Raw genomic sequence first — 19,061 nt, forward strand, 5'->3', positions numbered from 1 at the left:
CTTCTAATGTCCTGACCCCACTGGTGGACCTCCTGATGGCACCTGGTATTTCTGGTCACTGTGTGACACAGAGTGTTGGACTGGATGGGCCTTTGTTAACAGTGGAATCAACTGCCTAGGGAGGTGGTGAGCTCCCCCTCATTGGCAGTCTTTAAGCAACAGCTGGACAAACACCTGTCAGGGATACTCCTGCTGATCCTGCATTGAGCAGGGGGCTGGACTAGATGGCCTGTATGGCCCCGTCCAACTCTGTGATTCTATGATCCTCCACATGCAGCTGCTGGTGTGACCTCAGGTCAGTTACAAGTTCTTTCAGAGCTGTTCTCTCACCAGCAATTCTCAAGAGAGCTCTCTCAGCCCCACCTAGGGGAGAGGAAGGGAAAGGAGATTGTAAGCCGCTCTGAGACTCCTTAGTATAGTGAAGGGCGGGGTATAAATCCAACCTCTTCTCTTCTTCTTCTTCGAGGGTTGAAAATGCTTTGGAAGAAGGATGACTGCTTATGGCGTGGGCAGTCCTCACAGGCGACTGTGTGGATTCTGACAACTGCTGGATCACTGCATGAAAAGCAGTGCTCAGCCACGGTGGGAAACCGGCACCTCTCTCCAGTCACTTCCCATTTTGAAAACAATGGTCAAAGAAGAAGAAGAGATTGGATTTATACCCCGCCCTTCGCTACCTAAAGGAGTCTCAGAGCGGCTTACAAACTCCTTTCCCTTCCCCCTCCCCACAACAGGCACCCTGTGAGGTAGGTGGGGCTAAGAGAGCTCTTGACAGAAACTGCTCTTTTTCAAGAACACCTCTGACAGAACTATGGCTTGCCCAAGGTCATCCAGCAGCTGCAAGTGGAGGAGTGAGGAATCAAACCTGGTTCTCCCAGATTAGAGTCCGCGCACTTAACCAGTACACCAAACTGGCTGTCTCTTTGCCTGCCCTGCCTTCACTGCCTCCTTTTGCCCACTGTTAGGAGGCTCACAAAGCAGTCATCTGAGAGGGGTTAGCCTTGGGCTCTACTTTGCCGTTCTGTTTTTCTCCCCCTGGACCCAAGTGACTCACCGCTGCTGGAGGAGCCCTGGCCGTCAGCTGCAGCCGAGAAGAGCTCATCCAGAGATCGGATGATGCTTCCTTCAGACAAAGACCTCCCAGTCACTTTAGGGGAAGCTCTTCCTGCAAGGCTGTCATTGATGGATGAAGATGAGGAAGGTGAAGTCCCCCCACTGGACACAGGTGTATTCCTGCTTGGTGGGGAGGGAGCACTGTGAAGAAGCCTCTTCGGGGAACTTCTGCCAGGTGGAGATGGTCTTCTGATGGGAGGAGAAGGAGGTGTTCTTGTAGGCACATTGAGCTGACTATTCCGGAAAGGCTGAAAAGGAGTGAAGAAAGGGGCACGTGTACTTATTTAACTAATATTCAGCTTTGAAAAATAATGAAAGAAGAAAATGTTTTCCTTAACATGGAACAGCCAAACCAGCCCTGTCTTGCCTGACACATGCCAGTGGAACAGGCACAATCCAGTCAACACAATGCACTTTCAATGGATTCAGACGGGTAGCCCTGTTGGTCTGAAGCAACAGAACAAAGTTTGAGTCCAGTGGCACCTTTAAGGATCTCACAGAGCCACACCAACATCTGAGCACAGTTCCAGCCAGGCATGGTGAATTTCAAGTTTCAGTTCCAAGCAAGGGCTTTCAAGACACTACTGGATAAGTTAAAGGGCTTGAAATCTCAACTCAGCCATATAGCGGTCCTTATTATACTGAGTTATGGCAGCCACTAAAAAGCAAGGTTGTTCTAAGGAGTCCATTGTTGGCAAGGTGTTGCCAGGACAAGAACAAACAAGCCCACCCACAAGGGAGCTGATGTCAGTAAGCATTTTCAGGAATGAAACCAGAGAGGCTGAACCTGCAGTAGTCTGCCAAATTACCTTCCCCCCCAGCCTGGACTGGGACGTGCTGTTCTGCCTCTTGTGCTTACTGGAGGCATCCAATAAGTGTCCTGTGTCTTCCCCCTCCCTGCCAAGGCCAGCTCTGTTTTTGCTTTGGCCTATGCCAGGTGCTGGGGTTTCCTTTGGCCTGGCAGCATCTGTCTTCAGATAGCGGAGCCCTCCTGCTCCTTGCTCATGGCCTTGGCTTGACTTGCTCCAGGAAAGCTCTTCATCATCGATCAGCATCTGTCGGGCAGCAGCAGAGCTGCCTGTGCCCAGCCTGGCCTTGCGCCTCTGGAGCTTGCTCTCTATTTGTGCCAGTTTCTGGAGAACGGCACTTGCCCTTCCCTGGGAGGCAGCGCTTGGGCTCGGCCTTGCAGCAGCAGCAGCAGGAGGACCGAGCTCTGTTTGTCCAGCCCCAAGGCTCGCGCGACGACTGCTGGTCTTTTGCTTCAGGAACCGGCTGCTGCGGGGCGGTAGAGGGGCCATGTCGTCAGTCCAGTGCTCGCTCTCCAGCTCACTTGCCCCCATCGAGGCGAGACGGCCGCGGCTGCTGCTCCAGGGTGCCAGGCCAGGTCTAAGGTCAGGAGCCTCCTGCAGCGAGAAGGAGGAAGCGGCTCGTGATTCCTAGGAAGAAAGAAAGAAAGAAGGGAGTCTCCAAAGCACTCTGCACGAGCTCAGAAGAACGGTCATGTGGGGTTTCTTTCACCAAGGCAGGAATCCCGATCCCCCAGGAGGACAGAGCGGGGGAAGACGCCCCTCCAGCCCTACGGGGCAGACATGGCGTCACCACGGCTCGCACCCAGACTCCGGCCCCTCACCCGCGCCCCCGTCGCCAGCCGGGCCTGCGCCCCCGCCGCGCGCCTCCCTTCCTCCCGTCGCATCGCCGCAGGGCCCCGCCGGCTCCTCGTCCCAGTCACTTAGCAACTAACCCTGCGTGCCGCTGCGCTCTCTTGTTGGTTGAGGGTCTGGAGGCGGGACAGCCAGGACAGCCAGTCAGAGAGAAAAACGTCACGAGGGAGTGGTCGTTACAGGCCGCCCGAGCGCTTCCAACACCCATCTATAGGGGGGGGGGTGGCGCTTCCCGGAGCGTGACGGACATGTGGTGAGAGTGAGGAGCGGAACGGTGGACCTACCAACGCCGGCTCTGAGGCTGGGGGGCGGGACTAACCGGTGTGAGGGCGGGGCATCTGTCTCGGCGGTGGCAGAAAAAGCAAGCCGCCGGACTCCGAGAGGGCGGTGTGGGGGAGGGTGCAACTGCTGGGGCGGTTGGTGAGCGGACAGCCGTTAGCCTGGTCCGGCTCCGTCCGCCCACATGCCGCCCTCCAACGGGCAGCTCGCCCTGCTCTGGCTCCTGGCCCTGCCGGCCCTCGGCACTGTACATTTCCGGGAGCAGTTTTTGGACGGAGGTGGAGGCCTGAGGAGGGGGCGGCCGCCCGCCAGTGGGAATAACCCCCCCCCCCCCCCCCCCCCCCAACTGGGGATTGTTATTCCCGCAAGCACTTTCCCATTTGGTTCTCCCCCGAAAAGGAACGCCGGGTTGCCAATCTCCGTGTGGGGCTTGGAGATCTCCCGGAATTACAACTCTAAACAACAAACTCTAGAGATCAGTTCCTCTGGATGAAATGGCAGCTTTGGGGGCTCCATCTTCCAGATCTCAAGGAGTTTTCCAACCCGGAGTTGGCAACCCTAGACCATGTGATTGACCCTTTGATTAGGGGGAGAAGGGCATTTCCCCTGGAAGCACCGCTACAGAAAGTGACTTTGAAGTGGCTCTTGTACGGTGCCGTCTTGACTTGTAGAAAAGAGCAAGAGGCCAGTAGCACCTTAAAAAGGTAAAGGTTCCTTTGCTCGAAAGCCAGTCGAATCCGACTCTAGGGTTGCGGTGCTCATCTCCGTTTCAAAGCCGAAGAGCCAGCGCTGTCTGAAGACATTTCCGTGGTCATGTGGCCGGCATGACTAAACACCAAGGCGCACGGAACGCTGTTACCTTCCCACCGAAGTGGTCCCTATTTATCTACTTGCAATTTCTTGCTTTCGAACTGCTAGGTTGGCAGGAGCTGGAACTAGAGATGGGAGCTCACTCCGTCATGCGGCAACTCGGGTCTCAAACTGCTGAACTACCGACCTTCCACAGCCTGCAGTTCAGCGTATTAACCACTTGAGCCACCGCAGCTCCTTAAAGACCAACAAAAGTTGTGGGAGCTGTCGTAAGTCGAAGTGACCCTGCCTCAAATTTTGTTAAGTCTTCGAAGTGAGCTGTGGCTTATGAAAGCCACAAATGTTGTTAGTCCTTAAGGTGCTCCAGGACTGTTGCCCTGTTCTACAGCTGTAGACTAACACAGCCACCCATCTTGCTTAACTTGTCTTAGGCTTTGAGCCAGGGGTCTTATATGTGATCATTTGTTGAGATGGCAGCTTGCAATAATGATGCTTCTGTATTAATAGGTTGTATTAATCTGCCATCTCTTTATGTGATGTGTTGATTTTCAGCCAAGAATTTGCCTCCCACACTGGTTTAGGACAGTTAGAAATGACTGCAGTCAATCCTTTAAAGTCCAGAGTGATCAGGGAGGGAAAAGGTATCAAGTGTTTTGGAGCCCAGTTGGGCAGTGGCCTCTCACCACCAGTCCTTAATTGTTCCAGCTAGCGCCTTCATCCATAAACAAAATAGAAGTCTAGTGGCACCTTACAGACTCACAACAGAAACAATATGTTGTGTCAAGCTGCTGGTGATGATGTTCTTTTGGCCTGCACTTGTCTCTTATTTTACCACCCATCTACCAAATTGTTGTGGGGGAATTAGCATTAAATGACAAATGTTTACCTCTGGTGACAAATTCTTTTGTTTTCTGTTTTATAACAGCAAAATGGCAGGAGAGATGGGTGTTGTCTCAGCATAAATCAAATTATGGGAAGTTTAGGTTAACTGCTGGGAGTTTTTATGGAGATCCAGAAGCAGATAAAGGTTTGAGAATTCTATCTGAGGATGATTGTAAAGGCAACATCAGTTCTGGTGTTTCTGTGCTTGTAACAGGTTGATAAATAACCAAAGGCTTCTTCCAGTACTGTATTTGTGCAAACCAATGGCCCCCTCTGCCCATGTAGTGTGTTGGGACCACCACTGGGTAGTAATTTGTAAATATTAATCATAGTTTTAGCCCCCCATCAGAGCTATGTTCATTCTTATAAATATATTTATTTATTTATGTTTATTTATAGCCCATGTTTCTCAAGACACGCTATACCATGTAAATCAATGCAGTCAGTAGGATTCAATAATGAATAAACTAAGAAATAGGCAGATGAAGAAGGAGATTAGATTTATACCCCACCCTTCACTCAGAGTCTCAGAGCTGTTTACAATCTCCTTTTCCATCCCCTTCCCCCAATAGACACCCTGTGAGATAGGTGGGGCTGAGAGAGCTCTTTCCAGAACTGTCCTTTCAGATAACAGCTCTGACAGAACTATGGCTTGCCCAAAGTCATCCAGCAGCTGCAAATGGAGGAGTGGGGAATCAAATCTGGTTCTCCCAGAGTAGAGTCCACGCACTTAACCACTACACCAAACTGGTGTTAAACATGACATGTTACACCATGCAGCACACAGTATTGCATAAACAGAAACACAGTACTTAATGGTATTGATTGGTAAAATAGTTTACAATACTAGTTTACATGTCTGAGACATCTAATTTTGTGCTGCAGGTCTGCAAACGAGTGAAAATTTAAAATTTTATGCTATTTCATCACGGTTTAAACCATTCAGTAATAAAGGAAAGCCTCTGGTAATCCAGTATACAGTAAAGCATGAACAGAAGATAGACTGTGGTGGTGGTTATGTGAAAATATTCCCCTCTAACCTGAACCAAAAGAACATGAGTGGAGAATCGCAGTACTATATCATGTTTGGTGAGTTGATTGCCTTAAGGCCACATTAGACATTGCCTCTGTGTAGTAAACCAATTGTGGACAAGTAGAGTAAAAACCTAAAGAGAGGAAGTCTAAACCTATAAAAACTATCTGATTATCAAAAGGAGTGTGCAGTTTTCTGAGAGTTTCTTTAAAATCAATCCAATGGAACCCCTCAGGAAACTCCTATTAGATTTTGAGTATGATTCCATAGGAGTATAGTGCCAGAGAGTTTCTTGGTGGATAACGTCCTTGGATTGTAATTCTGGATTAATGCTAGAGAGGAGGAGTAACTTGTGTTATGGATTGCCCCGTCCTAAGACCCTGATGCACCCACCCACCAGCATTGTCCTGGGGGAAGTACCTGTAAGAGTTCTGAGCAGAGCAGTGCTAATCAAATGCAGTCATAATATTCTCTCTTTAGGGTATTTGTGCTAAGGGCCCATTAGGTGCTGTTCCCATTAGCCAGGCTCAGTGCTCTGGTGTTCATGTCCTAGGCTGGGGTGATATCATGTCCTATCATTTGAGCTATTGGTGTCCTGGCTGGGATTTATGTAGTGTGTGTGTGTGTGGGGGGGCTGCAACTGGGTGCTGGGGCAGGATACAATTGGTTATATTTAGCATTTGGGAGGTGGAAGGTGGAACAACTCTTTTTTCCCCTTTCCTGGGCCACATGGTGGCTAAACAGATTTTCCAGATTTGTAGAAAAGTCCATAGTGGCCTGGGACAGGAGAGGCATCAACTGCTGACTTAAATCCAGCTCCACTCATGGCACACCCTGGCCTCTCCCACTTCTCTGCCTGTGTAACAGTTACGTGAGGCAGGGCTGGCCACCAGCTCCAGTCCAGAAATGCTGGAGTAGCTCATGGAGATGCCAGCTTAAGTCTTGAGATACCCTGGTGTGGCACGTAGTCATCAACCCAAGCCCTCTTTATCTGAGAGTTCAGATGGGGTTGTGCAAAGTATTTGGGGGGGGGAAGTGTGGGCAGGGAGCCTGGCAAAAGCTGAAGACAGCACAGGAGAAGTAAACTGTGTTCTCGTTCTTCAGGACCTGATATTTGTGGATCCGATACAAAGAAAGTCCATGTCATTTTAAACTACAAGAGCAAATTTTATCCCAATAAGAAACAAATTAGATGCAAAGTAAGTACCACAAATGTTTCTAAATACTGCGGAACTCTATTTTTTCAAAGTCTTCCAGTGTTAGAAGTCTTGTGTGGGTGGCAGCTGTGCCATCTGGCAGTTCCCTGAATGCCAATTATGGAGATGGCTTCAGTAGCATGTGTTGCTTTGGTGTGTTAATTTACATGTGCGATTCTTTGCTGCCTACTGCTTTAGCTTTTGGACAATCTTCCTTCTGGCCACTAGACCTTATATAGCTACTCGTGGCCCCCATCTGCAGATAGCTAAATTGTCGGATCCGGGCCACATGGAGGCTAAACAGATTTTCCAGGTTTGCCAAAAAATCTGTACATTTTAAAAAATGTTTTTTAAAATCCCCTGAAAAGTAAAATAGCATTCTGTGTGTAAGCATGGCAGTGGCACACACCAGGAGACATTTGAGGACCTGTTGCTGCCATAGTGGATGCTGGGAGCCATTGGGGCTGCTCTCGCCGCCACCACTGGGCTCCAAGGCTCAGCATGGGAGGGGAGGGAGGGGATTTCCCTCCCCACGAGTTTTGCCGGCCCCCACTTGTACAGAAAAAGATAGTCTGGTCCTAGTCTGCCTGTTGTTTCTTTTTACAGTGGATATGTTGTAAGCAGTGTGTGTGTGGAGGGGATTGATGCAGTATACTCCTGCAGATAGCATACCCTGCAGTTGTGGACAAGTTTACATCGGGACCACACAGCACAGCATCCAGACAAGAATAAAAGAGCATGAAAGACATTGCAGACTTGGCCAGCCTGAAAAATCAGCAGTGGCTGACAGAACACAGTACCTTATTCCAAGACACTGAAATGCTGGACAACACATCCAATTACCATGTCAGATTACACAGGGAAGCCATTGAAATTCATAAACATAAATACAATTTCAACAGGAAAGAAGAGAGTTTAAAAATAAATAGGGCATGGTTTCCTGTCCTGAAAAACACAAAATGCTCTACATTTTACAACAGCACTACAGATAAGATTAGAATTTCAACAGCCAATCCATATGCAAAAGAACCTCCTCAGGAAAGCACCTCTATTAGCATGTCACAGCCTGGAAAACTCCTACAAAATAATGACTCAGCCCTACCCCACCTTCCTGAGTAGATATAAATTACCTGCCTACCATTTTTCTTCTCACATTGACACAGAGAGTACTCCACATCTTTCTGTGTTATACCTCTGAAGATGCCAGTCACAGCTGCTGGCAAAACGTCAGGTCCTACAATGCCAAGACCACGGCCATACAGCCCAGAAAATCTATAACAACTAATGAACTCCAGCCTTCAACAACATATCTAGAATCTGTTTGATCGGTGCTGGTTATAGTAGATAATGGTCTTTTTCTTTCCATTCTCTGTTTTAGGTTGATGGATTTACTCATTTATATACACTAATCTTAAGACCAGACCACACGTATGAAGTGAAAATTGATAATGAAATAGTTGCCTCAGGCATTTTGGAAGATGACTGGGACTTCTTACCTCCACGGAGAATAAATGACCCAAAAGTGAAGAAACCGGAGGATTGGGGAGATGAACCTGAAATTGATGATCCAGAGGACACCAAGCCAGAGGTATATGCCTGCTCATGCAGACAAGTGTTACTAGACAACCAAGAGTCACCTTAGCTAAATTAGATGTATTCTGTTGTCAGGTCTCAGCTGTGGAAACTCCAGACAGTTGGGAAATAATTAAATGCATCCTCTCAGGAAGGTACAGATTCAAGCCAATCTTCCTCTCTGTGGCCTACCTGAGAAGGTGCTCAAAGAGACAGAGACTGAGATCAGACTGAGATAAGGGGGAGGAGGACACCATGTTGCAAGGACTTCTTTATCCATCACTGTCTCTCTTGGGGGTGTGGGGTTGAAGCAGAAAATAAGAAGCACCAGTTTGGACAGTTTCCTTACCGGCTGACTTCCCCATTTGTGAAGTGAGCTGGTATTACGGAAGAGAGCTTCTTTCTGTTTCCTGCCCTGGAGCAGCTTCCAGAAACCAGTCATTACTTTATCTCCCCATTCATTGTGAAAACGGTTCACTTCCTTCTCTGCGTAATATTCCTTGTGACTGTCAGATAATGTTGCCTCCACGAGAACAGCTGGTGTACTTCAGTGCAAAACGTAACCTCTTCCTTCCTTTTTTCTCTCCCCCAGGATTGGAATGTTGCTGAATACATCGTGGACAACAGTGCTGAGAAACCTAAAGACTGGGATGATGTTAAACAGGGTGTCTGGCAACCCCCCCTGCTCAAGAATCCGCTCTACAGGGTACAGTACTATTGTTTGACTGTGGAAGACTCTGAAGGGCTTGATAGACACTTTGGCAGTGAGTGTTCAGAAACTTTGGTTTGTTTCAGGGGGAATGGCAGCCCAGGAAGATCCCAAATCCAAACTACAGAGGTATTTGGCCCCATCCGCAAATTGAGAATCCAGCCTATGTGCCTGATGAGAGCATTTCAGTCTACGGGAACATAAGTGTTATTGGCCTTGATCTTTGGCAGGTCAGTTGTGTTTCTGCGTTTCTTTTTAAAGTTTATACCCGGGGTGGCCAAACTTGCTTAACATAAGAGCCACATAGAATAAACATCAGATGTTTGAGAGCCACAGGACATGAACAAATATTACATGGTTTCTACTGGGAAATATGCAAATTTGTTTTTTATTAACATTAAATGAGGCTGCCAAAAATAATAACAAAAGTGGTAAAAGCAGATATTGATAATGATATGTATTTGTCCAATGATATTTGTTTGCTAATGATTATTAGCTTCTCCAGCCGCCCTGCCAGGAGCCGCACAATATGTGTGAAAGAGCCACATGCGGCTCCCGAGCCACAGTTCGGCCACCCCCGATCTGGATGAAGGGGTAGAAGGGGGCTACTCATTAAATTTGCTGATGATACCAAATTGGGAGGAGTAGCAAACACCCAAGAAGATACAGTTCAACTTCAACAAGACCAGAATACTTTGGAGAAGTGGGTAGTTGCAAACAGGATGCAGTTCAACAATGATAAATGCACAGTATTACATCTGGGCCACAAAAATGTCAAGCACAAATACTGGATGGGGGATACGATTCTAGGGAGTAGTGTATGCGAAAGAGATCTTGGGGTAAGAGTGGACTGTAAATGAAATATGAACAGTCAGTGTGATGCGGTGGCAAAAAAAGGCAAACTCAGTCCTGGGTTGTATTAGAAGGGCCATAGCATTGAAATCGTAAGAGGTCATAGCCCCTGTGTACACTGCCTTGGTCAGGCTGCACCTGTGTGCAGTTCTGGAGGCCTCACTTCAGAAAGAATGTTGGCAAAATCGAGAGGGTGCAGAAGAGAGCGACCAGGATGATCAGAGGTCTGGAGACTGAGCCCTACGAGGAAAGGCTAAGGGCCTTGGGAATGTTTAGTTTGGAGGAGATTGAGGGGGGACATGATTGCTCTCTTTAAATATTTGAAAGGCTGTCATTTGGAGGAGGGCAAGGAGCTGTTCCAGTTGGCAGCAGAGGATAGGACCCGAAGCAACAGGTTTAAATTAAATGCAGAAAGATACTGGCTGGATATTAGGAAAACCTTTTTCATGGTCAGAGTGGTTCTAAGGTGGAACCAGCTGCCTAGGGAGGTGGTTAGCTCCCTGACACCCCAGCTCTAGAAAGTTTTTTGAGCACTCTCAGGTGCATAACATCTGGTCTGGGGGATCTGTACTCATCCAATGCAGCCAGGTGCTTCTCAGCTACCTGTCTGTCCATGTCAACCAGCAGCCCAGATGCTGTGACTTGCCTACTACCATCTCTAGATGAGCCTGTTCTCTTCTTCAGGGACAAAACTGAGGCAAAATAGGCATTGAATCTTTCTGCTTTCTCTCTGTCCTCTGTCAGAGTTTCTCCATTTTCACCCAACAGTGGGCCCATTGCCTCTTTCATCTTGCATTTGCTCCTCACATATCTGAAGAAGAGTTTCTTGTTGTAGCGAGCCTCCCCGGCCAGCTTTAGCTCACTGTGAGCTTTGGCCTCTCTGATGGCTGACCAACAATGCCTAGCAAGCTGCAGATACTCTTCTTTAGAGGTATGCCCTTGCCTCCATTTCTTGAACATTTCCTTTTTCTCCCTTAGCACATCACGCAGTTCTCTGTTCATCCACGTTGGCTTCTTGGATCCCCTACTATGTTGAGTTCATACTGACAGCTTGAGCTTGCAAAACCTCTTGTTTTAGGAGAGCCCACCCTTCACTTGCTCCTTTCCCTTCCAGCAGTCTTGCCCTACTGAAATCTAACAAAAAGCAAAAAGGAATTCTAGGAGGACAGGGTCACTTCCCCCTAAGGTCCCCACCTCCTTCATCCCATCTACTATCTCTTGCTTGTTGGTCAATATTAAGTTGAGTATGGCTGAGCCCCTTGCAGCTTCCTCCACCATTTGATGAAGGAAGCTGTCGTCCAGACAGGTCAGGAAGTTGCGTGACTGTGGGCGCTTTGCAGAGTTTGTCTCCCAGCACACATCAGGGAAGTTGAAGTCACAGCTATCAGATCATGTTGTTTGGATACCCTGTCAGGCTGTTCAAGGAGGGCAGCATCCACCTCTTCATCCTGGTCAGGAGGTCTGTAGCAGATCCCTTGTAGCTTCCGCCACCATTTGAGGAAGGAAGTCATCATCCGGACAGGTCAGGAAGTTGCGATGATGAAGAAGAGTTGGTTTTTGTCTCCCAAAAGAGCTGGGTGTTGTTTTTTTTACCATAAAGAGTCTCAAAGAGGCTTACAGTTGCCTTCCCTGCCTCTCCCCACGACAGTCCCTTTTTGAGGTAGGGTGGGGCTGAGAGTTCTGAGAGAACTGGGACTGGCCTGAGGTCACCCAGCAAACCCTGCTCTCTCTCCCCCCCCTCACGCAGAGGAGAGGCAGGCGGCAGCTAGAGATGGGACTTTTTTTTGGTGGTTGCACCTTGCCTGTGGAATGTCCTCCCCCCTGACTCACCTGGCCACCTACCTTCACCACTTTCTGTTGCAAGCCAAAATATTTCCTTTTACCTCAGTGTTTTTATTCCGGGATTGATCTTTTACAGTCTGCTTCTAGCCCACTAAATAAATAAGTACAAAATGTATTTATTTACTTCACATTTATAGCCTGCCTTTCCCAGAAGTGGTCTCAGGGCAGGTAACAACATCATTTATACAAAAAATGTGTTAATAAAATAACATTAAAATTTAAAACATCTTCATAAATATTAAAATGGTGGTCACAGCTAATAACAAATATATATCTGTGGTTGTGGAGGCCATATATGTTCCGCCAAAGGCCTGGTGGAACAGCTCTGTCTTTGCAGGCCCTGCTGAATTGAAGTAAATCCCTCAGGGCCCTGATCTCAATGGGAAGCATGTTCCACCAGGCAGGGGCCAGGGCGGAAAAAGCCCCGCCCCTGTTCGAGGCAAGAGTTTGGGGCCAGGGACTACCAGGAGGTGTTGATCCTTAGACCATAATGGTCTTTAGGGCATGTACGGGAAGAGGTGGTCCTTCAGATATGTTGGTCCCAGGCTGTGTAAGGCTTTAAAGGTTATTACCAACACCTTGAAGCGGATCCAGAACTCTACTGGTAACCAATGCAATTGGCGGAGTACCTGCCAAATGTGACCCCACATGGGCGTTGCTGTTAGTAGGCGCTCTGCTGTATTTTGCACCAGCTGTAGTTTCTGGGTCAGCCTCAAGGGTAAGCCTGCGTAGAGCGAATTACAGTAGTCAAGCCTGGAAGTGACCATTGCATGGGTCACTTTAGCCAAGTCTTGGGGGGAGAGATAGGGTTTCAGCAACCTAATCTGCCGAAGATGGAAAAAGGCAGATCGGGCAGCTACAGTAACCCGGGCCTCCATAGAAAGAGAGGCGTCCAAATTAATAAAAATATTGGGGGGGGGGGGGAAAGAGAGGCATCGAGGGTCACTCCCAGACTCCTCACCTTCTGGGCAGGCACCAAAGATGCCCCTTCAAGCGTGGGGAGCCTGATACCTATATCCCCTCCCTTCCAACTCAGGTACAGGACCTCCGTATTCGATGGATTTAGCTTCAACCGACTCTACCGCAACCATCCAGCCATATCCTCCAAAGCCAAATTATCAGGGGCAGAGGATAGATGGCCTTCCAATAACAGATAGAGCTGGATGTCATCTGCATATTGATGGCAACTCAGCCCATACCTCCGGACCAACTGGGCAAGGGGGGTGCATATAGATGTTAAATAGCATTGGTGAGAGGATCACCCCATGCGGCACTCCACGTTCCAGTGGGTATCACAGGGAGGTCCTCTCGCCCAGCGCCACCCTCTGTCCCCGATCACGGAGAGAGGAGGAAAACCATTGCAAGGCAGTCCCCTGAGCTCCTACGTCGGCAAGGTCAATAGATCATAATCAGCCATGTCGAACGCTGCTGTCAGATCAAGTAATAACAGCAGTGCCGACTCGCCCCGGTCCAGATGGCTATGGAGGTCATCCGTAAGGGCGACCAAAGCCGTTCTCCGTCCCATGACCAGGGTGGAAGCCAGACTGGAAAGGACTGAGGATGGAAGCGTCATCCAGGAAAGCTTGGAGTTGTTCTCAGCCACCTTACCCAGGAACAGTAGATTCAACACTGGGCAGTAGCTGGCCAGGACCACAGGGTCCAGTGTTGGTTTTTTAAAGAGCGGTCAGCCTCCTTTAGGGCCCCTGGGAAAGTCCCAGTAGACGGGGACAAGTTGATAATTTCTCCCAGAGGGACCCGAATGCTCTCCCTGCAGGCCTTCACTAGCCAGGAAGGGCAAGGATCAAAACGTTACACTGGTGCAACACGAGATTCTTTTTAATGAACTATTTGAAGTTTGTTGTCATTCTTAACTGCAGGTGAGATCTGGGACAATTTTTGATAATTTCTTGATCACAGACGATGAAACATACGCAGAAGAATTTGGTGATGAAACATGGGGAGAAACTAAGGTAATGGCCTGGATTTGTCACACGAGTGTTCAACAAAGGGTAAATTTGGGCTTGGTCCCCCTTCCCTTTTTGTTTAATGGCTAGCCCTGGGAACAAACTATTCTTCCTGCCACTCAGCAAGACAGTTGCAGGGTCTCTTGTTCTGTAGGGCTAGAGGTTGGAGAGATGAATTAAAATGCTGTGTTTCTGGTCTCATAATCTCCTGTCTTGGCAGTTGGGCTAGATCTAACCCTTGTAGTTGTTTCCCATGTTGCCACACCCAAGGGCATCCTGCCCTGCCTGGCCCAATCTTAAGAACATAAGAACATAAAAGAAGCCAATGTTGGATCAGGCCAATGGCCCATCCAGTCCAACACTCTGTCACACAGTGGCCAAAAATACCAGGTGCCATCAGGAGGCCCAGCAGTGAGGCCAGGACACTAGGAGCCCTCACACTATTGATCCCCCCAAGCACCCAAAATACAGAGCATCACTTGCCCCGGAGTCCCTATCTATAACTTGTGGCTAATAGCCACTGATGCACCTCTGCTCCATATCTATATATCTAATAGCCAAGTTGCCCCCTCCATGCGGATATCTAAATCCACACATCGGGGGCACTTGGGGGGCAGAGAGATTTTCCTGCACACTTGGAGCAGTCCCCAGGTGTGCAGAAAAATCTGAAACATTTAAAAAACTATACGGGGGATAGTTAAATCCCCCCCCCCAAAGGAAAAGAGTTCCCTGCACGTGCGCAGAGAACGCCCTTGCAACTGTCTTGCTGCCGCCGTGGGGGGGGAGGGGGCGGGAGAAGGCTTGGCGGGCCGGCGGCTGGGAGCCGCTCAGGACTCGCCATTGGTGCCGGGGGGCAGGGGAGAAGGCTCACCTGCAGCTCTTTCCTCCTCCTCCCCATGGATCTCCTCCGCCTTTTTTATTGCAGTCACACACTGTTTCAACATTTTCAGTGAGTTATCTACGACTCCAAGATCTCTCTCTTGGTCAGTCTCTGCCAGTTCGGACCCCATCAAGATCTCTCTCTTGGTCAGTCTCTGCCAGTTCGGACCCCATCAAGATCTCTCTCTTGGTCAGTCTCTGCCAGTTCGGACCCCATCAAGATCTCTCTCTTGGTCAGTCTCTGCCAGTTCGGACCCCATCAAGATCTCTCTCTTGGTCAGTCTCTGCCAGTTCGGACCCCATCAAGATCTCTCTCTTGGTCAGTCTCTGCCAGTTCGGACCCCATCAAGATCTCTCTCTTGGTCAGTCTCTGCCAGTTCGGACCCCATCAAGATCTCTCTCTTGGTCAGTCTCTGCCAGTTCGGACCCCATCAAGATCTCTCTCTTGGTCAGTCTCTGCCAGTTCGGACCCCATCAAGATCTCTCTCTTGGTCAGTCTCTGCCAGTTCGGACCCCATCAAGATCTCTCTCTTGGTCAGTCTCTGCCAGTTCGGACCCCATCAAGATCTCTCTCTTGGTCAGTCTCTGCCAGTTCGGACCTCTGCCAGTTCGGACCCCATAGTTAGGATTTTTGGCTCCAATGTGCATCACTTTGCACTTGGCCACATTGAACCCCATTTGCCACCTTGACGCCCACTCGCCCATCCTCGACAGAGCCCTTTGGAGTGCCTCACAATCCTCCCTGGTTTTCACCACCCTGAACAACTTCGTATCTTCCGCAAATGCAGCCACTTCACTGCTTAATCTTATGAGGCCTCAGAAGCTATGCAGGGTTGGCCCTGGTTAGTGCACGGATGGGAGACCACCAAGGAAGTCCAGGCAGGCAATGGCAAAACCGCCTTGGGATCGCCAGAAGCTGGCTGCAACGTGACTGGGTGTAGTGCCAGGTGCCAATTTGCTCCAGCAGCCTGGCTTTTTCCTCCCTTTGCTTTTTTCCTCCTTCAGCACCCTGAGCAGAAAATGAACCAGAAGCTAATTGAAGAAGAAAAGAAGAGGGAAAGGGCGAGAGAGGAGGAGGAGAGGCGCCGCAGGGGCCGAGTCGAGGAGGTGCCCAAGAAGAAAGCGTCCAGGCGGCAGAAGCAGCAGCAGCCATCGCAGACCCTTGTGGCCAAGAAGGAGGAGCTCTGAGGGGGCTCATAAGGCGGATCGGAGGAGGAGGAGGAGGAGGAGGGAGTCGACAGGGACAAGACAAGCGCGGCGGGGTCCAGCCCTCTGCTAGGTGGCGAAGGAGGCGCTCCGGAGAAGTTGAATAAAACTCGGTTCGCGCAGCAGCAGGGCCTGGCGCCTCTTCTTGCCTGGGCGGGCGCGGGTGGGAGGGGGGGGAGCTGCTGGGCGGTCCGTCGCGCCTTCCCCTCCCTCCGCGGGTGGGCAGGTGTGAGTGCGCGCGCAGCGCTCTTCCCGTTTCCCTCCCGGGGCAGGAAACGCGAGGCGGGGAGCCGCTCCCAACGGCAGGAAAGGGGGCCCGTGAGCGCCCCTCCCTCCGCGGCGCCTGTCCGCGCCGCCGCTAGGGGCGCTGTGGTCCCTTCCCGGCAGAGCGAGAGGAGGAGGAGGAGGAAGATGGCGGCGCTCATCCCTCTCGGCGGCGGGCCGCAGGTACGGAGGGAAGGAGGCGGCCGGGCCCGACCCCAACCGGCGGGGGAGACTGCAGGAGGGCTTTTCGCCGGAGGCGGCGGCAGCAGCAGCAGCGCCGGCGTGCGGGGGAACTGGGGCCAGGTATTCCCGCCGGGCTGGGCACTCCTCCCCTCGTGCCGTGACCTTGCGGGGAGCCAGCCGGGGGAGTGTCGCCCGCCAGCCCCCGCGCCGGAGGGGGGGGGGCGCTGGGGGGCCTCCCTTCCCTCTCTGTCAGGCCAGCGGGGAGGCGACTCTGTCGGCCGGCCACCCACCCACGAGCGAAGGGTGCCGAAGGGCTCTCTTTCCGACAGCCAGGCTGCGGGAGGGGAGGGGTCGTCCTCGCCCTGGTCAGGCTGTCCCCAGGAAGAGGAGGCCGGAGTCTGCTCCCCGCAGTGGCCCCGCCACGAGTTGTGGGGCAGCGGAGGGGAGAGCCCGCCCATGCCCGGTTACCGGGGGAGCGGCCAGGCCAGGCGCGGGGCTGCGTCCGAGGCGGCGGGGCGGCACAGGGTGACGAGGCTTCCCCCGGCCTCTGCGCGTCCGTCGCGAGGATCCACCCAGGGAGCGCTCCGGGAGGGAGGGAGGAGCCGGCTCAGCGCCAGGCAGCGAGGGGCTCGGTTCGGACGCCCGGCGGCGGCGGCGGCGCCCAGCGCTGCCAGGTTACCCTCAGGGACGCTCCGCTCTGGCGCACCGCGCAGGCCGGCCTTGGCTCCCTTCTCGTCCCGCTTGGTGTCGTTTCTTGAGCTGCCAGCGGCTTTCCGGGATCTCAGGCAGGGAAGGGCCTCCCCGGACCCGAGTGAGCACTTGGGCCCTGCCCCGGGGCGCCCGGCGAGCGGCTTTCTCCCCTGCGTCGAAGCCCACCTCCTGGCCTCTCCTGACGGGAAGAGGCCATTGCCAGCGGTGCGCTCTGGGAGGGCCTCCCCCCTGCAAAGCCCCAGCCCCTGCCTGGCCAGACACCGTTGGGGGAACGGCCTTCTGGCCTGCTCTGCCAGTGGCTTCACTTGGAGAGAGACCCTGAAGCAGGGAGGCAGCTGAGCCAGGCCTTCTCCGCACAGGGGAGGCAAGGCAAAAAAAACCACCCCCCCCCCCCCCATATTCCTGATGGCTGTCTCACAGAGAAAGAACTGTGTTAGTTTTGGCCGCAGAGGCAGCTACTGCCCGGTGTCTAGCATGGCAATCCATTTATAAATTATACTTTTTTGTGTGTTGTTTGTGTGTGCATTTTAAAGGGAATCAGTTCTGTGAACATTTTGTGTAACTCTCTAGTGCTTGTATTGTAAACTCGTAGAAAGAAAGGAAATCCCCAATTCCTTTGCCCATCTGGGCAGCCTCTCTCCTGCCCTTGTGCAGGAGAAGGTAGTTGTTTTATTGTCACCGTTAAAGGGGGTCTAAGCAGTAGCATTCTCTCCTTTTAACAGAATTGTTATTTAATTAGGGGGAGAGTGAAATATTCTGGGGTAGTTCCCAGCGTTTTCTCTAAAGTGAGTTAGTGTGAGCTAGCTCTCAGTTTTTTAGCCTCCAGCTCACACGTTTTTGTCTTAGCTCAGGAAGGATGGCTCCAGAGCAAACTAATTTATGCAGTAGCCAAATCGCTGGCTCAGAACTTTAATGCCGGTAGCTCACAAAGTAGGATTTTTGCTCCCAGGACTCCACAGCTTAGAGGGGGCACTAGTAGTTTCCTTTTGTTTCTGCCTTGGTGATGCCACATTTGCTTTAAAAACAGCATTCCATGTGACAGATTGGGGTGGGGCTTAGATTTACCATCTTGGGTGATGATGAGGCAACATAGCTCTCCGTGGGTACTTCTTGGTGTTGCTTGGAAAGTTTCTGTGGTTGGGGATGTACCCTTTCTCAAGATGATTACACAAATGGGAGAGATGTAGTTGTGAAATGTTTTTACCACTATGGGAAGAACTGGTTTGCCAGTAAGTGCCACTGCTCTTGTTTATGGGAGGAGCTTCTGGTACCTTAGATGGGACCTGTAAAACTTGTTGACATACTCAGTAAACTTGTCTTTGAATCCCTATGAAGGTGCCTTTATTTTATTCATCTTTCACTGCGGTCACACACACTAAATAATCCACTTCCAATACACTTTCCAACTGGATTTTTCCAGTTCACACAGTATAAATCCACTTGGAAATTCACTCAATTTCTCCCTACTGGGGAAAAGTGTGTGTCAGCTTCCTTTGCTTTAGAATACTGCAGGCAGATGTCAGAACCCACAGCCAACAACGTAGTACACGATTATCAGGAAAGGTAATACTTTATTGAAGAGCTATAGATGCATTAACATAGGCACTGTTAAGAATGGCGGCTGCCCCTGGGGCATAATAGGATATAGGGTATTGGCAAGGGTGGGCCGTAGGGACCATGTTACTCCGGTCTTGGTCCATTTACACTGACTCCAAATTTGTTTCTTGGCCCAATTCAAGGAGCTGACCTTTAAAACACTATACAGTTGGGGACTAACTTATCTTAAGGGCTGTCTACTCCTGTATGAACCTACCCAACCACAATGGCCATCCTCTGAGGCTGTGTTTCAGATGCCCTCACTCTAAAAGGCTAGAGGGGCAGCAACCCAAGAAAGACGTTCTAGGT

The 19,061-nt window shown here is 50.7% G+C and overlaps 3 protein-coding genes across 3 annotated transcripts in view; 2 read left to right on the plus strand and 1 right to left on the minus strand.

Annotated features, from left to right (window-relative positions):
- The first annotated feature begins 259 nt into the window (after positions 1–259).
- CALR3 (calreticulin 3) lies at positions 260–16,045 on the plus strand. Its single transcript, XM_015424659.1, has 10 exons — positions 260–283; positions 3,259–3,331; positions 4,789–4,890; positions 5,631–5,834; positions 6,883–6,977; positions 8,353–8,562; positions 9,139–9,252; positions 9,342–9,485; positions 13,827–13,919; positions 15,798–16,045. The coding sequence occupies exons 1-10, from the start codon at positions 260–262 to the stop codon at positions 15,978–15,980; spliced, it is 1,242 nt and encodes a 413-aa protein (XP_015280145.1). The 3' UTR covers positions 15,981–16,045.
- A 22-nt stretch (positions 16,046–16,067) lies between these two features.
- On the minus strand, positions 16,068–16,903 carry LOC107121684 (U1 small nuclear ribonucleoprotein C-like). The gene is made up of 2 exons (XM_015424651.1): positions 16,736–16,903; positions 16,068–16,607 (listed from the first exon to the last, which is right to left on the minus strand). Exons 1-2 carry the CDS (start codon positions 16,901–16,903, stop codon positions 16,068–16,070), a joined length of 708 nt encoding a protein of 235 aa, XP_015280137.1.
- Positions 16,902–19,061, plus strand: part of EPS15L1 (epidermal growth factor receptor pathway substrate 15-like 1) — a 59,883-nt gene continuing 57,723 nt past the window's right edge. The window contains exon 1 of the mRNA XM_015424652.1: positions 16,902–17,360. Coding sequence (XP_015280138.1) covers positions 16,902–17,360 — 459 coding nt within the window. The remainder of the gene's footprint in view (positions 17,361–19,061) is intronic.

Source organism: Gekko japonicus, unplaced genomic scaffold (genome assembly GCF_001447785.1).
Source record: "Gekko japonicus isolate JY-2015 unplaced genomic scaffold, Gekko_japonicus_V1.1 scaffold596, whole genome shotgun sequence".
Classification (NCBI taxonomy): Eukaryota; Metazoa; Chordata; class Lepidosauria; order Squamata; family Gekkonidae; genus Gekko; species Gekko japonicus.

Coding starts and splice junctions, on each gene's coding strand:
- CALR3 (XM_015424659.1), top strand. CDS start 260: ATGATCCTCCACATGCAGCTGCTG. Junction 284..3,258: donor TCCTCCACATGCAGCTGCTG/GTGTGACCTCAG, acceptor TCCAACGGGCAG/CTCGCCCTGCTCTGGCTCCT. Junction 13,920..15,797: donor AAACATGGGGAGAAACTAAG/GTAATGGCCTGG, acceptor TTCCTCCTTCAG/CACCCTGAGCAGAAAATGAA.
- LOC107121684 (XM_015424651.1), bottom strand. CDS start 16,903: ATGGGCGGGCTCTCCCCTCCGCTGCCCCACAACTCGTGGCGGGGCCAC. Junction 16,608..16,735: donor TCGGCACCCTTCGCTCGTGG/GTGGGTGGCCGG, acceptor GCTCCCCGCAAG/GTCACGGCACGAGGGGAGGA.